Here is a 20,066-nt window from a genome sequence, read left to right on the forward strand (position 1 = left end):
TTTGTTTTTGGTAATTTTTAAAAATTACAAATTTCCAGAAAAGCATCCATCTCACTGGAAGCATCACCACATTAAGTTTTTCTAGAAATGCGATTTCAGAAGTTTTGGGTGTGCAGTTATTTGCACACTCATATTAGTTCTTTTTCCTTTGCAAAAACAAGCACAAACACACACATACACATCATCTCTGGAGATAACATATAAGGAGTAAAATGTAGAGAGCTTTCTAGCTCAGCCTGGAAACCATTTGAATGATGTCACAGTTAGACTGTCTTCGTGCCCATCATTTCTGAGACCAACTTTACAGTTTATTATCATAGAGTTGTACACAGTGTTCTCTTACAAACAGGGTAACGCTGGCTACTGTGTTGAGAAAAGAATGCAGCAGGGCAAGCATAGAAGCAGGGAGGTGGTGTTAGAAGGGCTAGTCCAGGTGAGAGCCACGGGGGGGGGGGGGCCTCTGACCAGGGTGGTAGCACTAGAGGTGATGAGAACTGGCCAGATTTTGAAAATACCTTGACAGCACAGCCAAGAAGATTTATGCATGCAATATACTTTCATCAGAAATGTCACCTTATAGGCAGATCTCAACGAGATATACCTTTTGCTAAGAATCATTGCACTGGCTTCAAATTCTATGAAAATAAGCTCTCTTGTTTTCTCATCTGTATATACTCAATTACACTAAGCATTGTCTTGCAAATTTGTTGAAATTCATGTGGTTGTTTGAAATTAATTATAATAGATATATGGTTTCAGTTCTGACATGAGATTAATTATAATAAATTGGTAAATACTTTGGGTCTTATTCCAGAATTTCTGATAAAAGGTGCTTACAAAACACATGGGGATATAATAGATATAAATAAAATTAATGTTTCGTTTAGAACCTTGTTTTATTTAAATGTGTTCCTCATGCTACAACACAACCCTTCAAAGTCAACCAAGTATATATTAAAACATTAATATGCTTCCCTAAAGCATATGAGCTTAAATAATGACCCATAGCCACAGCTTCTAAACTTTGACAAGGCAGTGTCAATGTGTAAATGAGCACCATATGATGACTGTGGCATCAAATCCCAAGTCAATGCAAATTTAAGAAAAGCAAACTAGAGTATTATCAGACTAACAAAACTCAGTAAGATTCCATTATTTCATATATCTACTTCTCAAATCTCTAAATTTGATTCTCAACATGGGAGTACTTAAAAATCTCAACACCGAGGCTCTACCCCAAGCCAATTCAGAATCTCTGTGGAGCGTCTTTTTTTTTAAGCTTCCCCACCAATTCTAACGTCAGCCAGAGTTGGGAATTACTGCTCAACAGAATCTTTTGTGAAGCAAAAACATAAATAAATAAAAATAAAAACGAACAGCATAGGAAAAGTATGGGAACACGGAGAATAAGTTAAAAATCAAAAGGAATCACGTTTTCTAGCATCTCTTGAGCTTTTGAATGGTCCAAAGATTACTAATATTAGAATCTATGTCATAATTATTATCAATTAAACATTTAAGAAAACACATAAAATAATGGCCATCTTTGTTACTCATTCAGAATCATTTGGTTTAACAATATTTTCCAATGGGGGAAGACTATTAGGTTTCAGGCATAAACCAATACAGAAATAATACCAGGGCAGCACAGGCAAAGGGACAGAACTTCTGGCTCTGGTTTCCTGTGTTCCAGTCCAGGAAAAGAGTAAGGAGAGAGAAAGGTTTGTCCATGGGAACAAGTACTCATGCTCTGAAGAACAATTTCATTTTAACCTATTAATTTCCTTTTCACTCAAAACTTCAAAGATAAAGCAACATAAAATATGTGGCCAAACAAAAGGGAGCTAGTCTTCAAGGAGAATTTGTGTCTTCAAGTTTTTAATAGTACAACAGTCCTTCAGCCTAGAGCTACTCAAAGACAAATCATAAAAAAGAAGAAGAAAAATTTTATTTCAGACAGGTTCAGTGGTATGTGTGTATGCTACAACAAAGGCTGGTTGTAGCAGTTTCATTTCAAACCTGTGTTGACATTATAAATTAGATATTACTTTGGAATGCTTAACTTCTGCTAAAATTTATATTCAACCCAACATTATGCCAATTTTTATATTTATTATAGATCTTATTTTATTACTAGAAGTTAAATTCTCATCATCAAAAATGACAATAACCTTACAGCTAGCTACCTACTAAGGTAATGAGCTGTGAAATTCAATTTCCTAATATTGCTTTGAAAATATACCCCTAGGTTAAGAGAAATTCCAACTCCATCCAAATGTATTATTTAACTGGGATTCTTCAGTCATCATCTACTGTTGGCTTGATTGTCACTCCTCTTCTTATCTGACCCCAACCAATTAAACTGCAAATGAAAAGAAAAGAAACCATGAATTTTACATCCATTTCATTATCATTACCACACAATCATATGATAGAACTAGTTTTATTTGCCTATCTTCTAAATTCAAATTTGTTCTCAAAGCCTGCTTCGCCATGAAGACAGCCCACACTATCTTCTTAGATTCTTAGAACCAGACAGATGGGCTCTGGCCAGCATGAATGACAGGAAAAGTAAACAGACAGCTGCTACCATAAATATGCTCATCTTCACTCTATCAAAACATACCTACTCCTTCAGAATCACACAAGGGCCCTTCAGTCCACCTGAGGAACCATGACAATACACAAACCACCTCAGTCTTTTTTTTAAAAGCCTCATTCTCTACCCTTTTCTCCTTGAAAAATGCTTTCCTATCATTCATAGCACCTCAACAGATCACAATGCCTTTAGCATGATCTTAGCTGGTAAAGGAAAATAAGAGAAGATCTAAAGGAACATAACAGTTTACATAAGCAGATTACTCTCAATAGCAAAGGGACCTCCGCTCCCTCTTTCAAAGAACCAGGCTGGATACTGCTATCTCAACCATAGTTTCTAGGACAAAACCCACCTAAACATGGGTAAAAACCACAATTCAGAAGAATGTAAGGATCATTCAGATGTTCTCTTAAGAATTTTAACATACTTGCTAATTTTGAAGCAAAGTCTGAAATTTCATTTGGATAGAATCCTCTTATAATATTAGTGGGCAGACACAAAGATTCTTTGTTTTAAAATCTGTTTGAATCTAGGGAATGTACCATTAAAACTAAGTGACACTCTGGGAGGCCGAGGCAGGAGGATTGCTCGAGGTCAGGAGTTCAAGACCAGCCTGAGCAAGAGCAAGACCTCGTCTCTACTAAAAATAGAAAGAAATTAGCTGGACAACTAAAAATATATAGAAAAAAAAATTAGCCGGGCATTGTGGCACATGCCTGTAGTCCCAGCTACTAGGGAGGCTGAGGCAGGAGGATCGCTTGAGCCCAGAAGTTTGAGGTTGCTGTGAGCCAAGCTGACGCCACGGCACTCTAACCCGGGCAACAGTGAGACTCTGTCTCAAAAAAAAAAAAAAAAAAAAGAATCATCAGTGGATGCTAAATCCAGGCAGGTGGGATTTGATGAGCAGCAGGCTATTTGCATAAGCTCAAAGGGTCTCCTCACAGATTGCTTATCAGTTGCAAGGGTAAAAAGAGTAACTGCATAAAAGAGAAACTGGACAACACCATGACCACATAATCAAAATGAACCTTAACAAGGAGGAGCAGTCAGATATCACATGCTTCTGGTTGTGATTCCCCAAGAAGGAAACCACCACCTATCTAAGTATTCCAGCCAAGAATACATAATCTGAATCTAATCTCTAATCTTAGGTTTCCAAACCATCAGATAACCAAAAATTGAGGAACATTCTATAAAGTAACTAGCTTGTATTCTTCAAAATTGTCAATATCAAGTAAGGCAAAGAAAGGCTGAAGAAGTTCCAGATTAGAGATCAAAGAGACATGAAACTAAATGTAATGCATGATTCCAGATTGGAGGGACATAAAAGACATTATGAGGATAAGTGATAAAACTGAAATATGGACTATAGATTTCAGTATGTTATCAATGATAAATTTCTTGAAGTGGTTATATAAGAATATTCTTTTTTGAGAAATATGCACTGAAGTAGTAAAAGATCAAGGAGAATGATATATACAACCCACCCCTCCAATGGTTCAGAAAAAAAGTTTATATATGTAAATAAATGCATTTGTGTATGTGTATCTGGGGAAAGGGTATATAGGAGTTTTCTGTACAATGCAATTCTTTCATTAAGTGTGAAATTATTTCCAAAGTCAAAGATAACAGACATACTGAACCTAAATTCACTGCTTTTTGCATAGGTCATGCCTAAGAGGAAGGGAAGCCAAATGTATTTGGACTAAAGTATGGACTACAAATCAAAACTAGAAGTGCAGTTTTCAAAGTCATCCAAATAACTAGTTGATAGTGAAAGCCACAATAACTGTTGTGTTCAACAAAGAGTGTGCACTTATGTGTACATCACCAAGAACTTAAGGAAATTGACTATGTCTTTTTATTAGACAGTGGCAAAGGCTAATAAACTTACCGCCAGTGTTTCTCAACTCTTCGGCTAAGTGCAATTTTTTCTCCTACTTCTGTGCACACAGGATTAGTCAAAACGATTTTGCCCAAATCTGCCTTGACAGCACTAACTCTCCCTCCTGTTGACAGAGATCCTATGTTCACCATGAGTACTTCATTCTTAGACAGCTTTTGCACCTAGGGAAATAAATTGGGGAAAAATAAACCCCCAAATCAAGAAAATGCTTTCCAAAAATAAGTGGGAATTTACCAAATACTTTTGGAAATAAATTATAAAAGAAAAAAAATTATAAAGAAATTTCATGGTAAAGGGATTTGAACTATATATAAGCCTAAAGGTGGCAAATAGAAGGTTTATTTTAGTACCCATTGAATTTACACAAGATCTACTTTTAAAAATTCAGCTAGTAACCATAGCATAGAACCTTTTAAAATTCTGAAGCAGCAGTATAGTAAAAATGAGGTAAAAAATTTCCCTGGGTGTGGGGCAGGGGTTGGGAGCAGGCAGGGGAGGGCAGGACGATGGCTACATGAGTTAATAAGGTGGTTCTGAAGGTCCAATTTCATCTAAGTCAATAGAATTCTCTAAGCCTATGCAAAATTGGCTAACACTTACCATACATGGTTGTTTTGAATATTAAGTGAATTAATTAAGCTACTCCTATTATAGCTACTTTCCCCAATTAAAGCCTAATGCCCAAATTCAGATCATTGTTTTAATGGCTTCATATCTTTATTAAAAGTCAGATGAGAAAAAATATTAAAGGAATTTTGAAAAACATGAAAAACCTAAAGTTTTACAGGCATGTGGCTCACAGTCAAAATTTCTTTCGTTATCACTTTCTCATGAAAATAACTTTTTCTGTCATTTTATTTGTGCTCTGTGAATTTTTCACCATGAGACTCATGATTTCAAATAGAAGGCCCAGCATTATAACTGATAAAGAATTCTATAACTCTTCTATCACGTTTTTCTCTCCTAGGTTAATGTAACTTTGAGTTCTTTCTATGTCAACATGTATGAGGAGTCTTCAAAAAGTTCATAGAAAATGAAATTATGAAAAAAACTAGGCCGGGCGTGGTGGCTCACGCCTGTAATCCTAGCACTCTGGGAGGCCGAGGCGGGTGGATCGCTCGAGGTCAGGAGTTCGAGACCAGCCTGAGCAAGAGCGAGACCCCCGTCTCTACTAAAAATAGAAAGAAATTATATGGACAACTAAAAACATATATAGAAAAAATTAGCCGGGCATGGTGGCGCATGCCTGTAGTCCCAGCTACTCGGGAGGCTGAGGCAGTAGGATCGCTTAAGCCCAGGAGTTTGAGGTTGCTGTGAGCTAGGCTGATGCCACGGCACTCACTCTAGCCCGGGCAACAGAGCGAGACTCTGACTCAAAAAAAAAAAAAAAAAAAAGAAAAAAACTATGCATGGATTTCAAATTTTTTTTGTACCAAAATAAACTCAGACTAACTTGTTATAACATGTCTGAACAGGATCTAGTTTGAGGCACTAAGAAGGATAAGAAACCAGTTTTAAAAGAGCCCCTATCAGCAGCAACATGAATTTTGATAAAACTGAAGCAAGAACAAACATTAAATTTATGGTAAAGTTTGGGTTGAAGAACGGTGAAATCGCTGCTGCTTTACAAAAAGTTTATGGGAACAATCCTCCAAAGAATTGGCAGTTCACAAATGGATAACTAGTTTTAAGAAGGGATGAGACCCTGAAGATGAAGCCTGCAGCAGCAGATCATCCACATCAATTTGTAAGGAAAAAATTTATCTTGTTCATGCACTAATTGAAGAGGATCAATGATTAACAGCAGAAATAATATCTAACACCATAGGCATTTCAATGGGTTTAGCTTATATAGCCCTGACTAAAAAATTAAAATTGAGCAAACTTTCTACTTGATGGGTACCCAAATCAGCTGCAGACAGGAGCAGAGCTTTCAATGGAAATTTTAAATAAGTGGGATCAAAATCCTGAAGGATTTCTTTGAAGAGCTATTATGAAACATGGCCTTACCAGTATAATCCTGAAGACAAAGCACAACGAAAGCAATGGCTACCAAGAGGTGGAAGTGGTCCAGTTAAAGCAATAGTGGACTGGTCAAGAGCAAAGGCCATAGCAACAGTTTTGGGGATGCCCAAGGCATTTTGCTTGTTGACTTTCTGGAGTGGTGATTATGAGAGTGTTTTGAGAAAGTCAGGTGAAGCTTGAGCAGAAAAACATCCAGGGGCCGGGCATGGTGGCTCACACCTGTAATCCTAGCACTCTGGGAGGCCGAGGCAGGTAGATCATTTGAGCTCAGGAGTTCAAGACCAGCCTGAGCAAAAGTGAGACCCCCACCTCTACTAAAAAAATAGAAAGAAATTATATGGACAACTAAAAAAATATACACAGAAAAAATTAGCCAGGCATGGTGGTGCATGCCTGTAGTCCCAGCTACTCGGGAGGCTGAGGCAGGAGGATCGCTTGAGCCCAGGAGTTTGAGGTTGCTGTGAGCTAGGCTGACGCCATGGCACTCTAGCCTGGGCAACAGAGTGAGACTGTCTCAAAAAAAAAAGAAAAAAGAAAAAAGAAAGAAAAACACCCAGGAAAGCTGTCATCCTAGCTAGAGTGCAGTAGTGCAGTGGCATCATCATAGCTCACTGCAACCTCAAACACCTAGTGTCAAATGATCCTCCTGCCTAAGCCTCCTGAGCATCTGGGACTATAGGTGTGCGCCACCACACCTAGCTAAGTTTTTCGATTTTTGGTAGAGATAGGGTCTCACTCTTGCTCAGGTTGGTCTCAAACTCCTAACCTCAAGTGATCCTCCCGCCTTAGCCTCCCAGCATGCTAGGATTACAGGCATGATCCACCATGCCCAGCCTACCTTACAGTCCTGATTTGGCTTCTTCTGACTTCTTTCTGTTTTGTAATCTTAAAAATTTTTAAAGGACATTTATTTTTCCTCAGTTAATAATGTAAAAAAAGACTGCATCGACATGGTTAAATTCTCAGGACCTTCAGTTCTTTAGGGATAAACTAAATGGCTATTATCACTTACAAAAGTATCTTGACCTTGATGGAGCTTATGTTGAGAAATAAAATTTATAATTTTTATCTTTTAATTCCATTTTTCCATGAACTTTTTGAAGTTCCCTTCTATAGCTATAGCTTTAAAGCGGTACATTTTCCCACTGAATGGATAGTCCCATAATAAAGATTATGCTATTTTAAAAAAAACAATGCTGCAGCAAAATTTGCTGGGATAGGGTGTTGGCACATTTAAAATGTTCATAAATATCACCAAATATGTCTCAAAATACCACCAATTTACACTTTCTCAGAAAGCATGACTTATTTTCCTACATCCTTGCCAACACTAGGTGCCAGCAACTTCCCATCTCTGCCAACGTAATCTTACTGCCACATTTTAAAAAAAATCATACAGGTATTGGGAATATCATGTCTTTGTCACATATGACACAAATACTTTCCCCTGTTTATTTTGTCTCTTTGGGTATTTTTTTTTAACCTTAAACTGACTGCCATATAGAAGTTCTAAATTTTTGGGAAGTCAAACTTATTTACTTTTTCTTTTTTTCTTAATTTCATGTTAACTATAAAAGAGTCAACACTCAAAACTGGTTTTAACATCACCATTTGTCATGTTTTTTGAAACAAGAATCATAAAAAGCACTTACCTTTGCTGCTTTCTTGTCTCCTTCAGTGCGTACACCTAGTAGCCGTCTAAGTAGGAAATAGGAAATTTCCAATTCTGTGAAGATTTCAGGTAAAGCTCCAACAGCACCAAGTACTTGCCCCACCATTCTGTCAGCCCGGCATAAAGTGGGGTCAATTTTTGTTCCAACTCCTAATATAAAATAAGATGTACATAGTCTAACCTTTTATTTCCTAAATCACCTATAAATTATTTACCCAAGAGCTTAGTGAAACAAGTACAGCATATTATCTATAAATTTTAATACATACTTATATTTTCATACTCATACAATAGCTACCTAGACATAACAAAATACCTGTTTATCTGAGGAAGGAGAATTATTAATTCATAGGCTGATTGAGCAATTGAGAACAGATTGATTCTCTTGATTTAAATTCTAAACAAAGGGCAAATAATAACCTAATTCAAAATGAGTCTGAATATCCTTAATGAAGCCTGAAAAGATACAAAATTCATAATGAGTAGTTTGCAGAATATTTGCATGCCATTTTCCTCCCGGGAGGATGATAAAAACGACAGTTTAAAGACTTCATATGATTCCTGGGATCCACTTCAAAATATTTTAGCTGTGTATCTTGAGGGAAGGAGGGAAAAGAAGATATATAGATAAACCAAGATTGGTGAAATATTAATAACTGCTGAAGCTGAGTGGTAGTAGCTACGTGGGGGTTATCATTACAGCATTCTCTCTTATGTTTGAAGAGTTCCTTAAGTTAAATTTTAAAAATTGTTTTCAGAATTTCCTTGTTAACAAAAAATAACAAAGATGACATCATATATGGTAAACTGTTAATTATAGGATACAATGAAAAAAATGAATTACATAGCCAAAAATTAGATCACCAATTTGTCTGCTGAAGAATAAACTCCTTCTTCACCAAACATTTTCTTCTTTAATCCAAAGGTACACCACCACCTCTAATTCTCCCTGAATCTTGCACTTTTCTGGTTATCTAGTAATACACTATGTTGTAAGGGACAAGAAAATCTTTAAATTATTTCAGTAATTCCTACATAATGGAAGTTATCTTTTTTTATTTCCATCTCAGTGTAATTATGATCTGACATCATTCAACTGACATCTGTGGGTAACTTTCCATTTGCAAAACATACATAAAAAGCAACCACTCTCTACTCCAAAAACTGTGTAGACAAAAAAGTATAGTTAGGTATCTCAGATGCTAGGTCATAAAACTTATGTTATTGCTAAAAAGGAGTTACACCATATGCTAAACCAAAATGGATCCTTCTTTAAAAATAATTTTTACAAATATGTAAAACCATCTTATAACCTAAAATGAGTATAACCACATGAATGTTGCCCAACTCTAATCATTAAAATACCCAATCAAAAATCTACAATATACCCTTTTGAGTAACCCATTTCCCATGAAAAGTATCACAAATAGCCACAAATTAAGAGAAGACGTGAGAGGAAAATCCTTACCAATAAGGCCCCCTGGAGCGGCATACTGAAGATCATTATGCTCCGCAAAAAGTGATACAATTTTGGAAAAGATTGGTTTACACATGAGTTTTCCTTCACTATCTTTGGAAACAATACCAGGTCTGACTTCTATCTCCTGGCCCACCTATGAACATATAATAAGTAATTAGAATTACTGTAGGACAACACAATTATCATTTACTTGTCAAAAGTTCCAACAAGAAGACCACAAAACTGAAAAGGCAATCCTTGCTCTATTTCAAAGATCACTTTTAATTAAAAAAAAAAAAAAAAAAAAAAAAAAGGCATGGATGAGATCATTAATACCAGAACCATCCAACGGTTGCTAACTACCTATCACTCAAGCCTATCACCATATAAAATGTGTCCCATGTGTCCCCTTCACAAGAAGCCTATACATTTAGAGGTCAGACATTCAAAAGACATAATAGTAGACAAAGAAATCTGTAACCAACACTAGACTAGACACCATAAAAAAAATTCTGTTTTTCACTTTGGAGTGTCCATATTTTTTTCCTGATTAAGACAAGGGCAAAACAGAAACAGAATAAAACAAAAACACAACAACCAAAACCCAGTTTACCTTTAATACTCCTTTTAGAATACTACCACCAGCTACACCCCCCTTAAGGTCATCAACTTCACAGCCAGGTTTGTTGACATCAAAGGATCTAATAACTAAAAGAAGATACAACAAATTAAAGCCAATTCTGTTAATTTTAACTTTAGAAGAAATATTCTTTTCCAAGTTAACATTCCTAAAATAGTAGCCATATAAGATTTATACCAAAGGGGTAGCTGTAACAAAATCTAATATTAAATTCCAATACTACTGCAGCCTTACTTATGATGGGAAAACTGAAAATAACTTGAAGTTCATTAATAGGTGGCATATTATGGTATACCAGTATTGTGGAATATCATGTAGCTATTAATAAAGAATATTAGAGCTATATGTAATGATCAGAAAGGGTGACCTTAATATACTGTTGAGACAAAAAAAACAGTTACAAAAATAACATGCACATGATTCCATTTCCACAAAGAATAATAAAACATATGTACATGCTCATATGTAATGATATGAACAAAGAAAAAGGTGTGGGAATAATACACACCAAATGTTAACTTTGGTTACTTCAAGGCTAAGGGACTAGAACATAACTGGAAGGCAGGGAGACTGTAGACATTTTCTTTATACACCTCTATAGCATATGACTTCTGTAATAAAAATTTAACTTCAACTTCAAAACCACAAACACTAGGACTATGTGACCTGCACTTAGGTCACCTGAGAGAACATTTCCTATCAAACACACAGGAACCGCAGATGAAGGTCCCAAAAGGGCTCAAATGTCTGTTTTGATAAAGCTCCTTACATGCCTGTGTAGGAACCATAAGCTTAGATGATCAAATCACACCAATTCTTTATTTACAGTGAAATCATTTGTATGGAAGTTCTAACATCCTGACTAAAACATGATAATTCCACAGAAAATACTGTATGTATTACTCCATCTTGATCACATAACTTACCACATACTGAGCAAAGAAAGGTTAACAGATCCTACCGTATTCAGGACTCTATCCCTCATCCAGTAATGCAATCTAGCACTGCCAATACAACCTCAGAATTAATCGATTTCAAAAAATTTTATGGATTATCACTTCTGCAGAAAGGGAAAACATTAACAAACACCCTTAAGGAGGAATCACCAATGTGGAAAATATGAAATTAAGAGTTAAAGGTGGGCCGGTGGCGGTGGCTCACACCTGTAATCCTAGCACTTTGGGAGGCCGAGGTGGGTGGATTGCTCGAGGTCAGGAGTTCAAGACCAGCCTGAGCAAGAGCAAGACCCCCATCTCTACTAAAAAAAGAAAGAAATTAGCTGGACAGCTAAAAATATATATATAGAAAAAAATTAGCTGGGCATGGTGGCGCATGCCTGTAGTCCCAGGTACTCGGGAGGCTGAGGCAGGAGGATCGCTTGAGCCCAGGAGCTGGAGGTTGCTGTGAGCTATAGGCTGACGCCATGGCACTCTAGCCAGGGTGACAGAGTGGGACTCTGCCTCAAAAAAAAAAAAAAAAGTGGCCGGACACAGTGGCACACCTGTAATCCCAGCATTTTGGGAGGTCAAGGTGGGAGGATCGCTTGAGGCCAGGAGTTCAAGACTAGCCTGGGAAACATAGCAAGATCCCATCTCTATCAAAAAATTTAAAAAAAAATAAAATAAAATAGCCACCCGCCTATAGTCCCAGCTACTCGGGGGCCTGAGGTAAGAGGATCACTTAAGCCCAAGAAGTTCAAGGTTGCAGTGAGCTATGACCACGCCACTACAGTCCAGCCTGGGCAACAGAGTGAGACTCTCTCTTAAAACAAAGACACAAACAAAAAAGAGTTAAAGGCAATTCCTATCACTTACCAATAAGTCGGGGTTCTGATGTAAAGTCTCTTGGGGGTACTGGAATTTTCTTTACTATGTACTCACAGACAACTTCAATATTGTATTTCAGCTGAGCAGAAATTGGAATAATGGGAGCTCCTTCTGCTACTGTACCTATACAACAAAATTCAGAGAGATCAAGATTCTTCAGTTTTACAAAACCTGTTCAACAAGTCACAAAAAACAATATTACTAAAATAGATGCCTAAACAACTCCATACAAATGCCAGCAACAAGTGGAAAGTGAAAATTCTATTCAGAAAGATGATGATATCCTATGTTTGTTTTTACTCTTGAAAATGAGTACTATTCCCTTGAAGGGAAAAAGTGTTAAGTATATTGATAGATACATTTAATATAGTAAAATGATAAACCTGTTTAAAGGTATAAAATACTAACACACCTGGGAAAGAGCACTCTAGTAGTCAAAAAAATTTCTAATAACATGTAATTACCTTCCCAATAAATGTCAAGATAAAACTACAGACTCTTTGCTAAGCAAAGACTGCTGGCACATACAATATTTGCCCCTTATTAATTATACGTCAAACAGGTTGGTCAAAGAAATGGACCAAACATAATTAGATTTTAATCAAAATGATTTATTTTTTTTCATGATGACAGAAATGAGTTCATAGGAAGTTAACCTTTCTAACAAGAAAAACAAGACTAAGAGAGAATCAAATGTCAACAATAAGATGTATCATGTCTTCCCGGAAATGAAAAACACTATGCTGTTAGAGAAAGGAACACTATAAAGATTAAATAAATCACTGTCACTTCCAAACCTGAAAGTAGCTGCTCAGTAAGAATAAACAGTGTAAGATTTAAGGTTTTTTTTTTTTTTAAATGCTTTTATTCATTCATTTTACTGAGGATTAAAAAAAACAAAACAAAAAAAAAACAAAAACTCTGATTGATGAAGTTTCCAGAATACAACTTCAGTTCTAACTTTAATTACTTTAATATGTTAAATCCAGAAACATAGATTTCACTAGTTTTATTGGGTCAATAACAAGCAGTAGGCACACAGAGAGAAAGGCTTAAGACCTATAAGTTTACCTTGTTTTAGATAATCTATTATACTAAAAGTTAATTTAACATCTGATATCCAGATTAAATGCCTCTCAAAGTGATTCATAGATTGCTTATATATTATGTCTTCTTACCTTGTACAAATGCAAGAATCTGCTCATATTGCTCTTTAGCCTGACTTTCTTTTACCAAATCAATTTTATTTTGTAGGATCAAAATATGCTTCAATTTCATGATCTCTATGGCAGCCAGGTGTTCAGAAGTCTGAGGTTGAGGGCAAGATTCATTACCAGCTAGTTGATCAATAAAAAAACATGCATGTAAGAATAGCTCAAAATATCCAGAATAGGCAAATCCACAAAGAAATAAAACAGATTATTGGTTGCTAGAGGTCGGAGGGAGGCATGGGGATTGACTGCTTATTGATTGGGTGCATGGGGTTTCTTTTCATGGGGATGAAAAAGTTCTGGAACTAGATAGTGGTGATGCTACAATCACTACATCATACAACACTGTGAATGTACTTAATGCCACTGAATTGTACACGTTAAATGGCTAAAATTTTATGTTGCATTTTACTACCATCACCCCCACAAAAATCTGGCATCTAATAAAGACAACTTTTGAATGTTCTACCCCTACTCAGGCAAAAGTCCTAGATATCATTGCAAGCATCCACTTTCTGCCCCTGCTTTACCCTCTATGCCTGCCTCCACTGGAACCTCCCAATCTTTTGGATCCCAATCCTGGTCCTAAGCAAGAAGCCTGAAATTAACAAGTTTTGGCTTCTCGGGGTCTGCTCTAAGCTTTTGCTCAGGCATAAGGTACAGCCCTCTAGTTCTATCCAGTTTTAGAAATATTCTGGCCCAGGCCGGGCATGGTGGCTCATGCCTGTAATCCTAGCACTCTGGGAGGCCGAGGCGGGTGGATTATTTGGGCTCAGGAGTTCGAGACCAGCCTGAGCAAGATCGAGACCCCGTCTCTACTAAAAATAGAAAGAAATAATCTGGACAACTAAAAATATATATAGAAAAAATCAGCCGGGCATGATGGCGCATGCCTGTAGTCCCAGCTACTCGGGAGGCTGAGGCAGCAGAATTGCTTGAGCCCAGGAGCTTGAGGTGCTATGAGCTAGGCTGATGCCACAGCACTCTAGCCCAGGCCATAGAGTGAGACTCTGTCTTAAAAAAAAAAAAAAAAAAAAGAAAAGAAATATTCTGGCCCAGCAAGCTCCTGAGAGGTAGAGAGTAATTAAGAGGGAAAGATACTTAATACTGTCTATGAATTTTAACTAATATCAGAGGCTACTCCTTAACCTAGGGAAGGAAGAACACTAATTGTAAAGATAACCAACAGTGTATTATAAAGAAATAGTAATGTTTTGTTACATACATGCCTATGGTATGTAACGATTACCCTCCCCAGGTTGTGATGTTCAGGTGTCCTGAACTATTATCTACTTGGCAAGCTTTTAAAAACTTCTATCCCATAGCAATTAATCTCTCAACAGCTCATCTAAGGAAGAAAGCACAACCCTAGTGTTAAAAACCCTTACTCAGGCCTAGACTTCAGACTTACTGTGAATGATTATCTAAATCAAACTATTATATGTCTACAAGTGGACAGCTCAGAAACACACACACAAACCCCATAACACATACAAATAGTTTTACACATAAATTTACAGTTAAAATAATAAACCAGCTCATATGATTTAAATGAGAAAAATGCACTATTGAGATTTTTCTTTTTGGGGGGATACTACCTCAGAAGCCATCAGCCCTAAGTCTATCTTGTTTAGTATTTTGTGACAGCTGATAGGTAAGAATGTTATCCGGGATGACATGTTAGTTTCCATATATGTCACCCTTAGGTAATGGATATAACCCTTAAAAGCCTTAGTTCCCCTTTAAAAATTCCACTTTGAATTTGTTCCACATTGATTTGTCCAAACCAATTCTGATGTATTTACCTATCAGCAAAAGAGCTGCATCCATCACTGCTGCACCGTTCAGCATAGTAGCCATCAAAATATCATGGCCAGGACAGTCAACAAAGGAAACATGCCTAACAATTGAGAAATAATAATCAGCCTTAAGATCAACCAATACTTAAACATGCAAAGTATAGATTTCCTAAAGTTAACTCACTTAGGAAATCATCTTATTGTCACAAAATGATTACATGACTTGGTGTTTCTAGAACTAGGAAGTAAGATCACCAGCTGAGAATAAAATCACTGCAGATCATAACAATGCAAATGAAATTAGCTATGTGTAGAAATACCTGAAGATACAGAAACTCCCAATCCAAGCAAAGTAAATATGGTATAGAATAATGATATAGAGCTGTGGTCCCCAACCCCTGGGCCACAGACCAATACTGGTCTGTGACCTGTTAGGAAACTGGCTATGTGTCAGGAGGTGAGTAGTAGGCAAGCGAGGGGCAGGCGGGCAGGCAAGCTTCATCTGTATTTACAGCCACTCCCCATTGCTCGCATCACCACCTGAGCTCTGCCTCCTGTCACATCAGCAGCGGCATTAAATTCCGCATTATGGTGAGTTGTATAGTTATTTCATAATGTTACAATAATAGAAATAAGGTGCCCAATAAATGTAATGGGCCTGGATCATTCCAAAACCATCAAAAAATTGTCTTCCATGAAACTGGTGCCAACGAGGTTGGGGACTGCTGGGAGTATATAATAAGAATGTCAATCAATCAAAAGCTAAAACCTAATGACTTGTAAAAACCATATTAACAGAATGAGGATTGCCAACTGAAAAAACAATTTGCCAAAAAATCCCTTTAGCACCTTGAAACTTTTAAACTGCCCATTTGAAGGGGACATAGCAGTGCTATTTTAACAGAATTATGGCGCTCATTCAGAATCATGGTTGTTTTTTTAAATTGTATCCTCACGATGTCATGATCTAAAATAGGGGTCAGTCCTTAGGCCAAATCTGGCCCACCACCATACCCATTTACACATGTATTGTCTACGCCTGCTTTCATAATAGAAGAGCAGAGACCAGTATTTGCAACACAGACTTTATGGCCCGCAAAGATGAAAACATTTACTATCTGGCCCTTTACAGAAAAAGTTTGCTAGGCTGGGCATGGTGGCTCACGCCTGTAATCCTAGCACTCTGCGAGGCCAAGAGGGAGCTCAGGAGTTCGAGACCAGCCTGAGCAAGAGCGAGACCCCGTCTCTACTAAAAATAGAAAGAAATTAGCCAAACAACTAAAACATATACAAAAAATTAGCCGGGCATGGTGGTGCATGCCTGTAGTCCCAGCTACTCGGGAGGCTGAGGCAGTAGGATTCCTTGAGCCCAGGAGTTTGAGGTTGCTGTGAGCTAGGCTGACACCACGGCACTCTAGTCTGGGCAACAGAGTGAGACTTTGTCTCAAAAAAAAAAAAAAAAAAAGAGTTTGCTGATCCCTGCTCAAGGCCAGAACTACAGTGAGGCAAGTGCAAATTTTAAGGGGATGCCAAAAAACTCAGTAATCAAGATAAATATTTAAATTCAGTATTTAAAAAACCAAAATTAATGCAAAAAAACCCATAATGAACAAAATACCAAAATTTTAAATTAAAACAGGATCAGAAACAATGCTATACTAAGCCAAAAAAAAGTGATAGAGTAGCAAGAGGAAAAAAAAAAAAATCAGTAATACTGAGTCTGCCTATATTTAAAATGGATATATTCTGTTAATTACAATTTTGTGCATTCATTTTAAAAAATACTACATTAAAATATTTACCCTGATTAATGAGTTTTTTGGGCATACACTCCCCTTAAATTTTGGGCCTGAAGTGAAGCCAGCCTCGCCCCAATCTAAAATTTCCTTGTGGGGCATCCCCAACACCCATAAACATCACTAGACAAGTGTCAGTATCCTCTGATAAAGAAGCAGGATGTGCAATCATATTCAGAAAATAGATGAAGAACAAGTTTATGTGTTTTAGAGAGGTTATTAAAAATGACTGATCAGACATGGTGGCTCATGCCTATAATCCCTAGCACTTTGGGAGGCCAAGGCAGAATTGCTTGAGATCAGGAATTCAAGACCAGCCTGAGAAACAGCAAGATCTCATCTCTACAAAAATAAATAGAAAAATTAGCCAGGCGTGGTAGCACACGCCTGTAGTCCCAGCTATTCAGGAGGTTGAGGCAGTAGGATCACTTGAGCCTGCAGTGAGCTATGATGATGCCACTGTACTCTAGCCCAGGCAACAGAGTGAGACCCTGTCTCAAAAAAAAAAAAAAAAAAAAAAAAGGGCTTTGGTCCTCTCCTATCTAACAAACAGAAACAACACTGTTTGAAATAAATTTAGGAAGCCAAGAAAAAAAAAAAATCCCTTAAATCCAGTGAGTTGTGTTCCTCTCCATTCCACTCTGCTTATGCAATACTTTTAGTTTGGAGAACTTGGATGTAAGGATTTTAACTTAGGGTTAAATACTTGACATTTCAAACTATCATTACAGGCAATGAAAACAAAACAATAGAAAAATAACAAAACCACTCAGCAATTAGGTTCATTGTTTAATAGCTTCATTAAATATTTCAAAAAGCACAAGTCAATAAAATATAAAATGTAAAGTGTTTTTAGCACGAAAGAGGTCACCTGACTAATTTGAAGTTCCCTTTGGTCCCTGGAATGTCTGTAGGAAACTCATCAGGTGTACTGCTCCCACAAGATCTATAACATTCTGGCCGAGGACAACTTGGGTCATCAAGTTTATAAATCTAAACGTTTCAATGAAAAAAGATTTGGACTTGTTATCTGCACAACGATTAAAGTTAAATAGTTTCTAGTTCCAGAGTACACAGCTCACCTTAGCATTGGCATACCCAAGCTTGATTGTAATATTTCTTTCTAATTCATTTTTGAACCTGACGGTGTGAACTCCAGAAATAGCTTTGACAACTGTGGATTTCCCATGAGCTACATGACCAATTGTACCTACAGACAAAGTACAAAAAATTAACTCATGTGCATTCAATTACACCAAATATTTTTTTCAAATAGTGTTAAGAGTAGAAAACCCAAAGCCCTAACTCACTGTAAATATCAATGTAAAACCAACAGTCACTTTAATTTTTCCTTACATGTCCTTTCCTACTAAAAACTTGTTCTGATAGAGGACTGAAGAGAGCTTTCCATGTAACTAACAACCTTATTTTTAAAAAATACATCTCATGTTTTTAATCACAGAAAAGACTGCTTTCATTTAAAATAAACACTCAATAAAAAGTACATAAAATCTTGTATATTAACAAACTTTCCAGCATTTCTAGAGTAAAGGTAATTAGGCATGATGAGCTCTGACACAACAAAAAGGAATTCATAAAAACAAGAAAACCCAAGTTTAATTACTGTAATCCTATCAAGGACAGCATATATTTTATAACTTTTTAAAAACCTCATGTCCAAAATTTACAGTTAATATAACTTCTCCTCTAAAGCTCTAGGTGCCAATTAAGAAAATACTTGAAGCTTATACATTAAACTTTCATAAACTCTGCCCTTGCAATAACCCTGTGTAACAAGTACAGCCACATTTTCCTCTCTTCCTTAAACTTCTGCTACCTAAGACTATATACTACCCTGTGCTATTAAACTTTTCCTATGTCTCTTTTTTTTTTTCTCCTCAAGTCTGTAAGCTAGACATGGGCAGCATTCTTTGTATTTCCCCCCAAAATCTAGCAGATGCTTTGCTCACAAGGGCTCAACATCTATTTCTTGAATATCTGAATCCTCATATTCAGGTAATCACAGAAAAGGTGAGGTTAAAATTACTTACTAGAGATCAAGCAAGTTCAGGTCTCTTAAGGTCTTGTCTTACCTATATTAATTGTGGCTTGTCTGCTGATAACTTCGTGTGAAAGTGGTGTCAACTTGCTAACATCCTGCAATGAAATATATTTATTTTAAAACACTGCACTTAAGACAAATTAGAACTTTTCCTCTGACTTTACGTTTTCTATCTACAGGTGGCCACCATATGTCTAAATCTCTCCTACTTCTATAATCTTTTTTTTCTCCCATCAAGTCTACGCACAAATCCCTTCTACTCCTAAAACACCTTTCCCCTATAAGCAATCTTGTGTTCTTATGGCTGCCATAAGAGTCCTTCATCGTTACACAACAGACTACACTTCCACTCAACTTAGGCTGGAAACCCCCCCCCCCCCATCTTGGGAGCATTAGCACTGAGGACACTGAGGACAGTGTAGACACCCCCTTCCCAAACCTTCAAAGGTGAAAACCTTAATGACATTTAACACCAAGATTTTCCAACCGAATCCTTCAGAAACTCGAGGTCCCACGATCGTACATCCCTGAGCTCAGCTCGCGGGCTGGCCGAGGTACAGAAGGCGGCGCGAGTGCGGTTAAAGGCGCCCGGCTCCGGGGCTCCCTCTTAACTCATGCTCCTGATAGCCCAGCACTGACTCGTCCCATCGCTTCCCAGGAGGCTCGGTCATGCTCACTCCTGAGTTCACTCCCCATTCTCCCAAACAAAACCTCACCAAGGTGGCAAGATCCTGGCGCGAAAGATGCGGCTGCCCAAGAGTCACTCCAGCCTCACCCCCCGCCATCTTGCCCGAAGAGGAAGGAAGTCACCCGGCGGCCGTCGTGACCATATGCAGGCCCCCTAGGGAGGGGCGGGGAATCGGAGGCTGGAAGGCCGACTAGGGCCCAGGCCTGAAAAGGAGGGTGACCGGTGCAGCAGTGGCCTCACTGCTTGGCCTTTTTTCCGCATGAGTTTGTACAGTACCTGCTGGCAGGCTCACTAAAAAACACGATGCAAAGTTTCGGGATCTGTTCATCACAGACCTGTTAAATATTTGTGCAGGCAACGCTGAGGGCAGCCCCAAACAAAGG

General features: G+C 37.5%; 1 protein-coding gene across 1 annotated transcript; it reads right to left on the bottom strand.

The window, feature by feature from the left end:
- Positions 1 to 450: 450 nt before the first annotated feature.
- Positions 451 to 19,780, bottom strand: EIF2S3 (eukaryotic translation initiation factor 2 subunit gamma). Its single transcript, XM_069464298.1, has 12 exons — positions 19,712 to 19,780; positions 19,027 to 19,090; positions 18,016 to 18,143; positions 17,805 to 17,926; positions 15,144 to 15,238; positions 13,306 to 13,464; positions 12,116 to 12,250; positions 10,275 to 10,369; positions 9,671 to 9,815; positions 8,183 to 8,352; positions 4,494 to 4,666; positions 451 to 2,362 (listed from the first exon to the last, which is right to left on the bottom strand). Exons 1-12 carry the CDS (start codon positions 19,778 to 19,780, stop codon positions 2,299 to 2,301), a joined length of 1,419 nt encoding a protein of 472 aa, XP_069320399.1. The 3' UTR covers positions 451 to 2,298.
- Between the last annotated feature and the right edge of the window lie 286 nt (positions 19,781 to 20,066).

The sequence above is a fragment of the Eulemur rufifrons genome, chromosome 30, assembly GCF_041146395.1.
Source record: "Eulemur rufifrons isolate Redbay chromosome 30, OSU_ERuf_1, whole genome shotgun sequence".
NCBI lineage: Eukaryota > Metazoa > Chordata > Mammalia > Primates > Lemuridae > Eulemur > Eulemur rufifrons.

Coding starts and splice junctions, on each gene's coding strand:
- EIF2S3 (XM_069464298.1), bottom strand. CDS start 19,780: ATGGCGGGGGGTGAGGCTGGAGTGACTCTTGGGCAGCCGCATCTTTCG. Junction 19,091..19,711: donor GCCAGGATCTTGCCACCTTG/GTGAGGTTTTGT, acceptor ATTTCATTGCAG/GATGTTAGCAAGTTGACACC. Junction 15,239..17,804: donor GGGAACTTCAAATTAGTCAG/GTGACCTCTTTC, acceptor CTCAATTGTTAG/GCATGTTTCCTTTGTTGACT.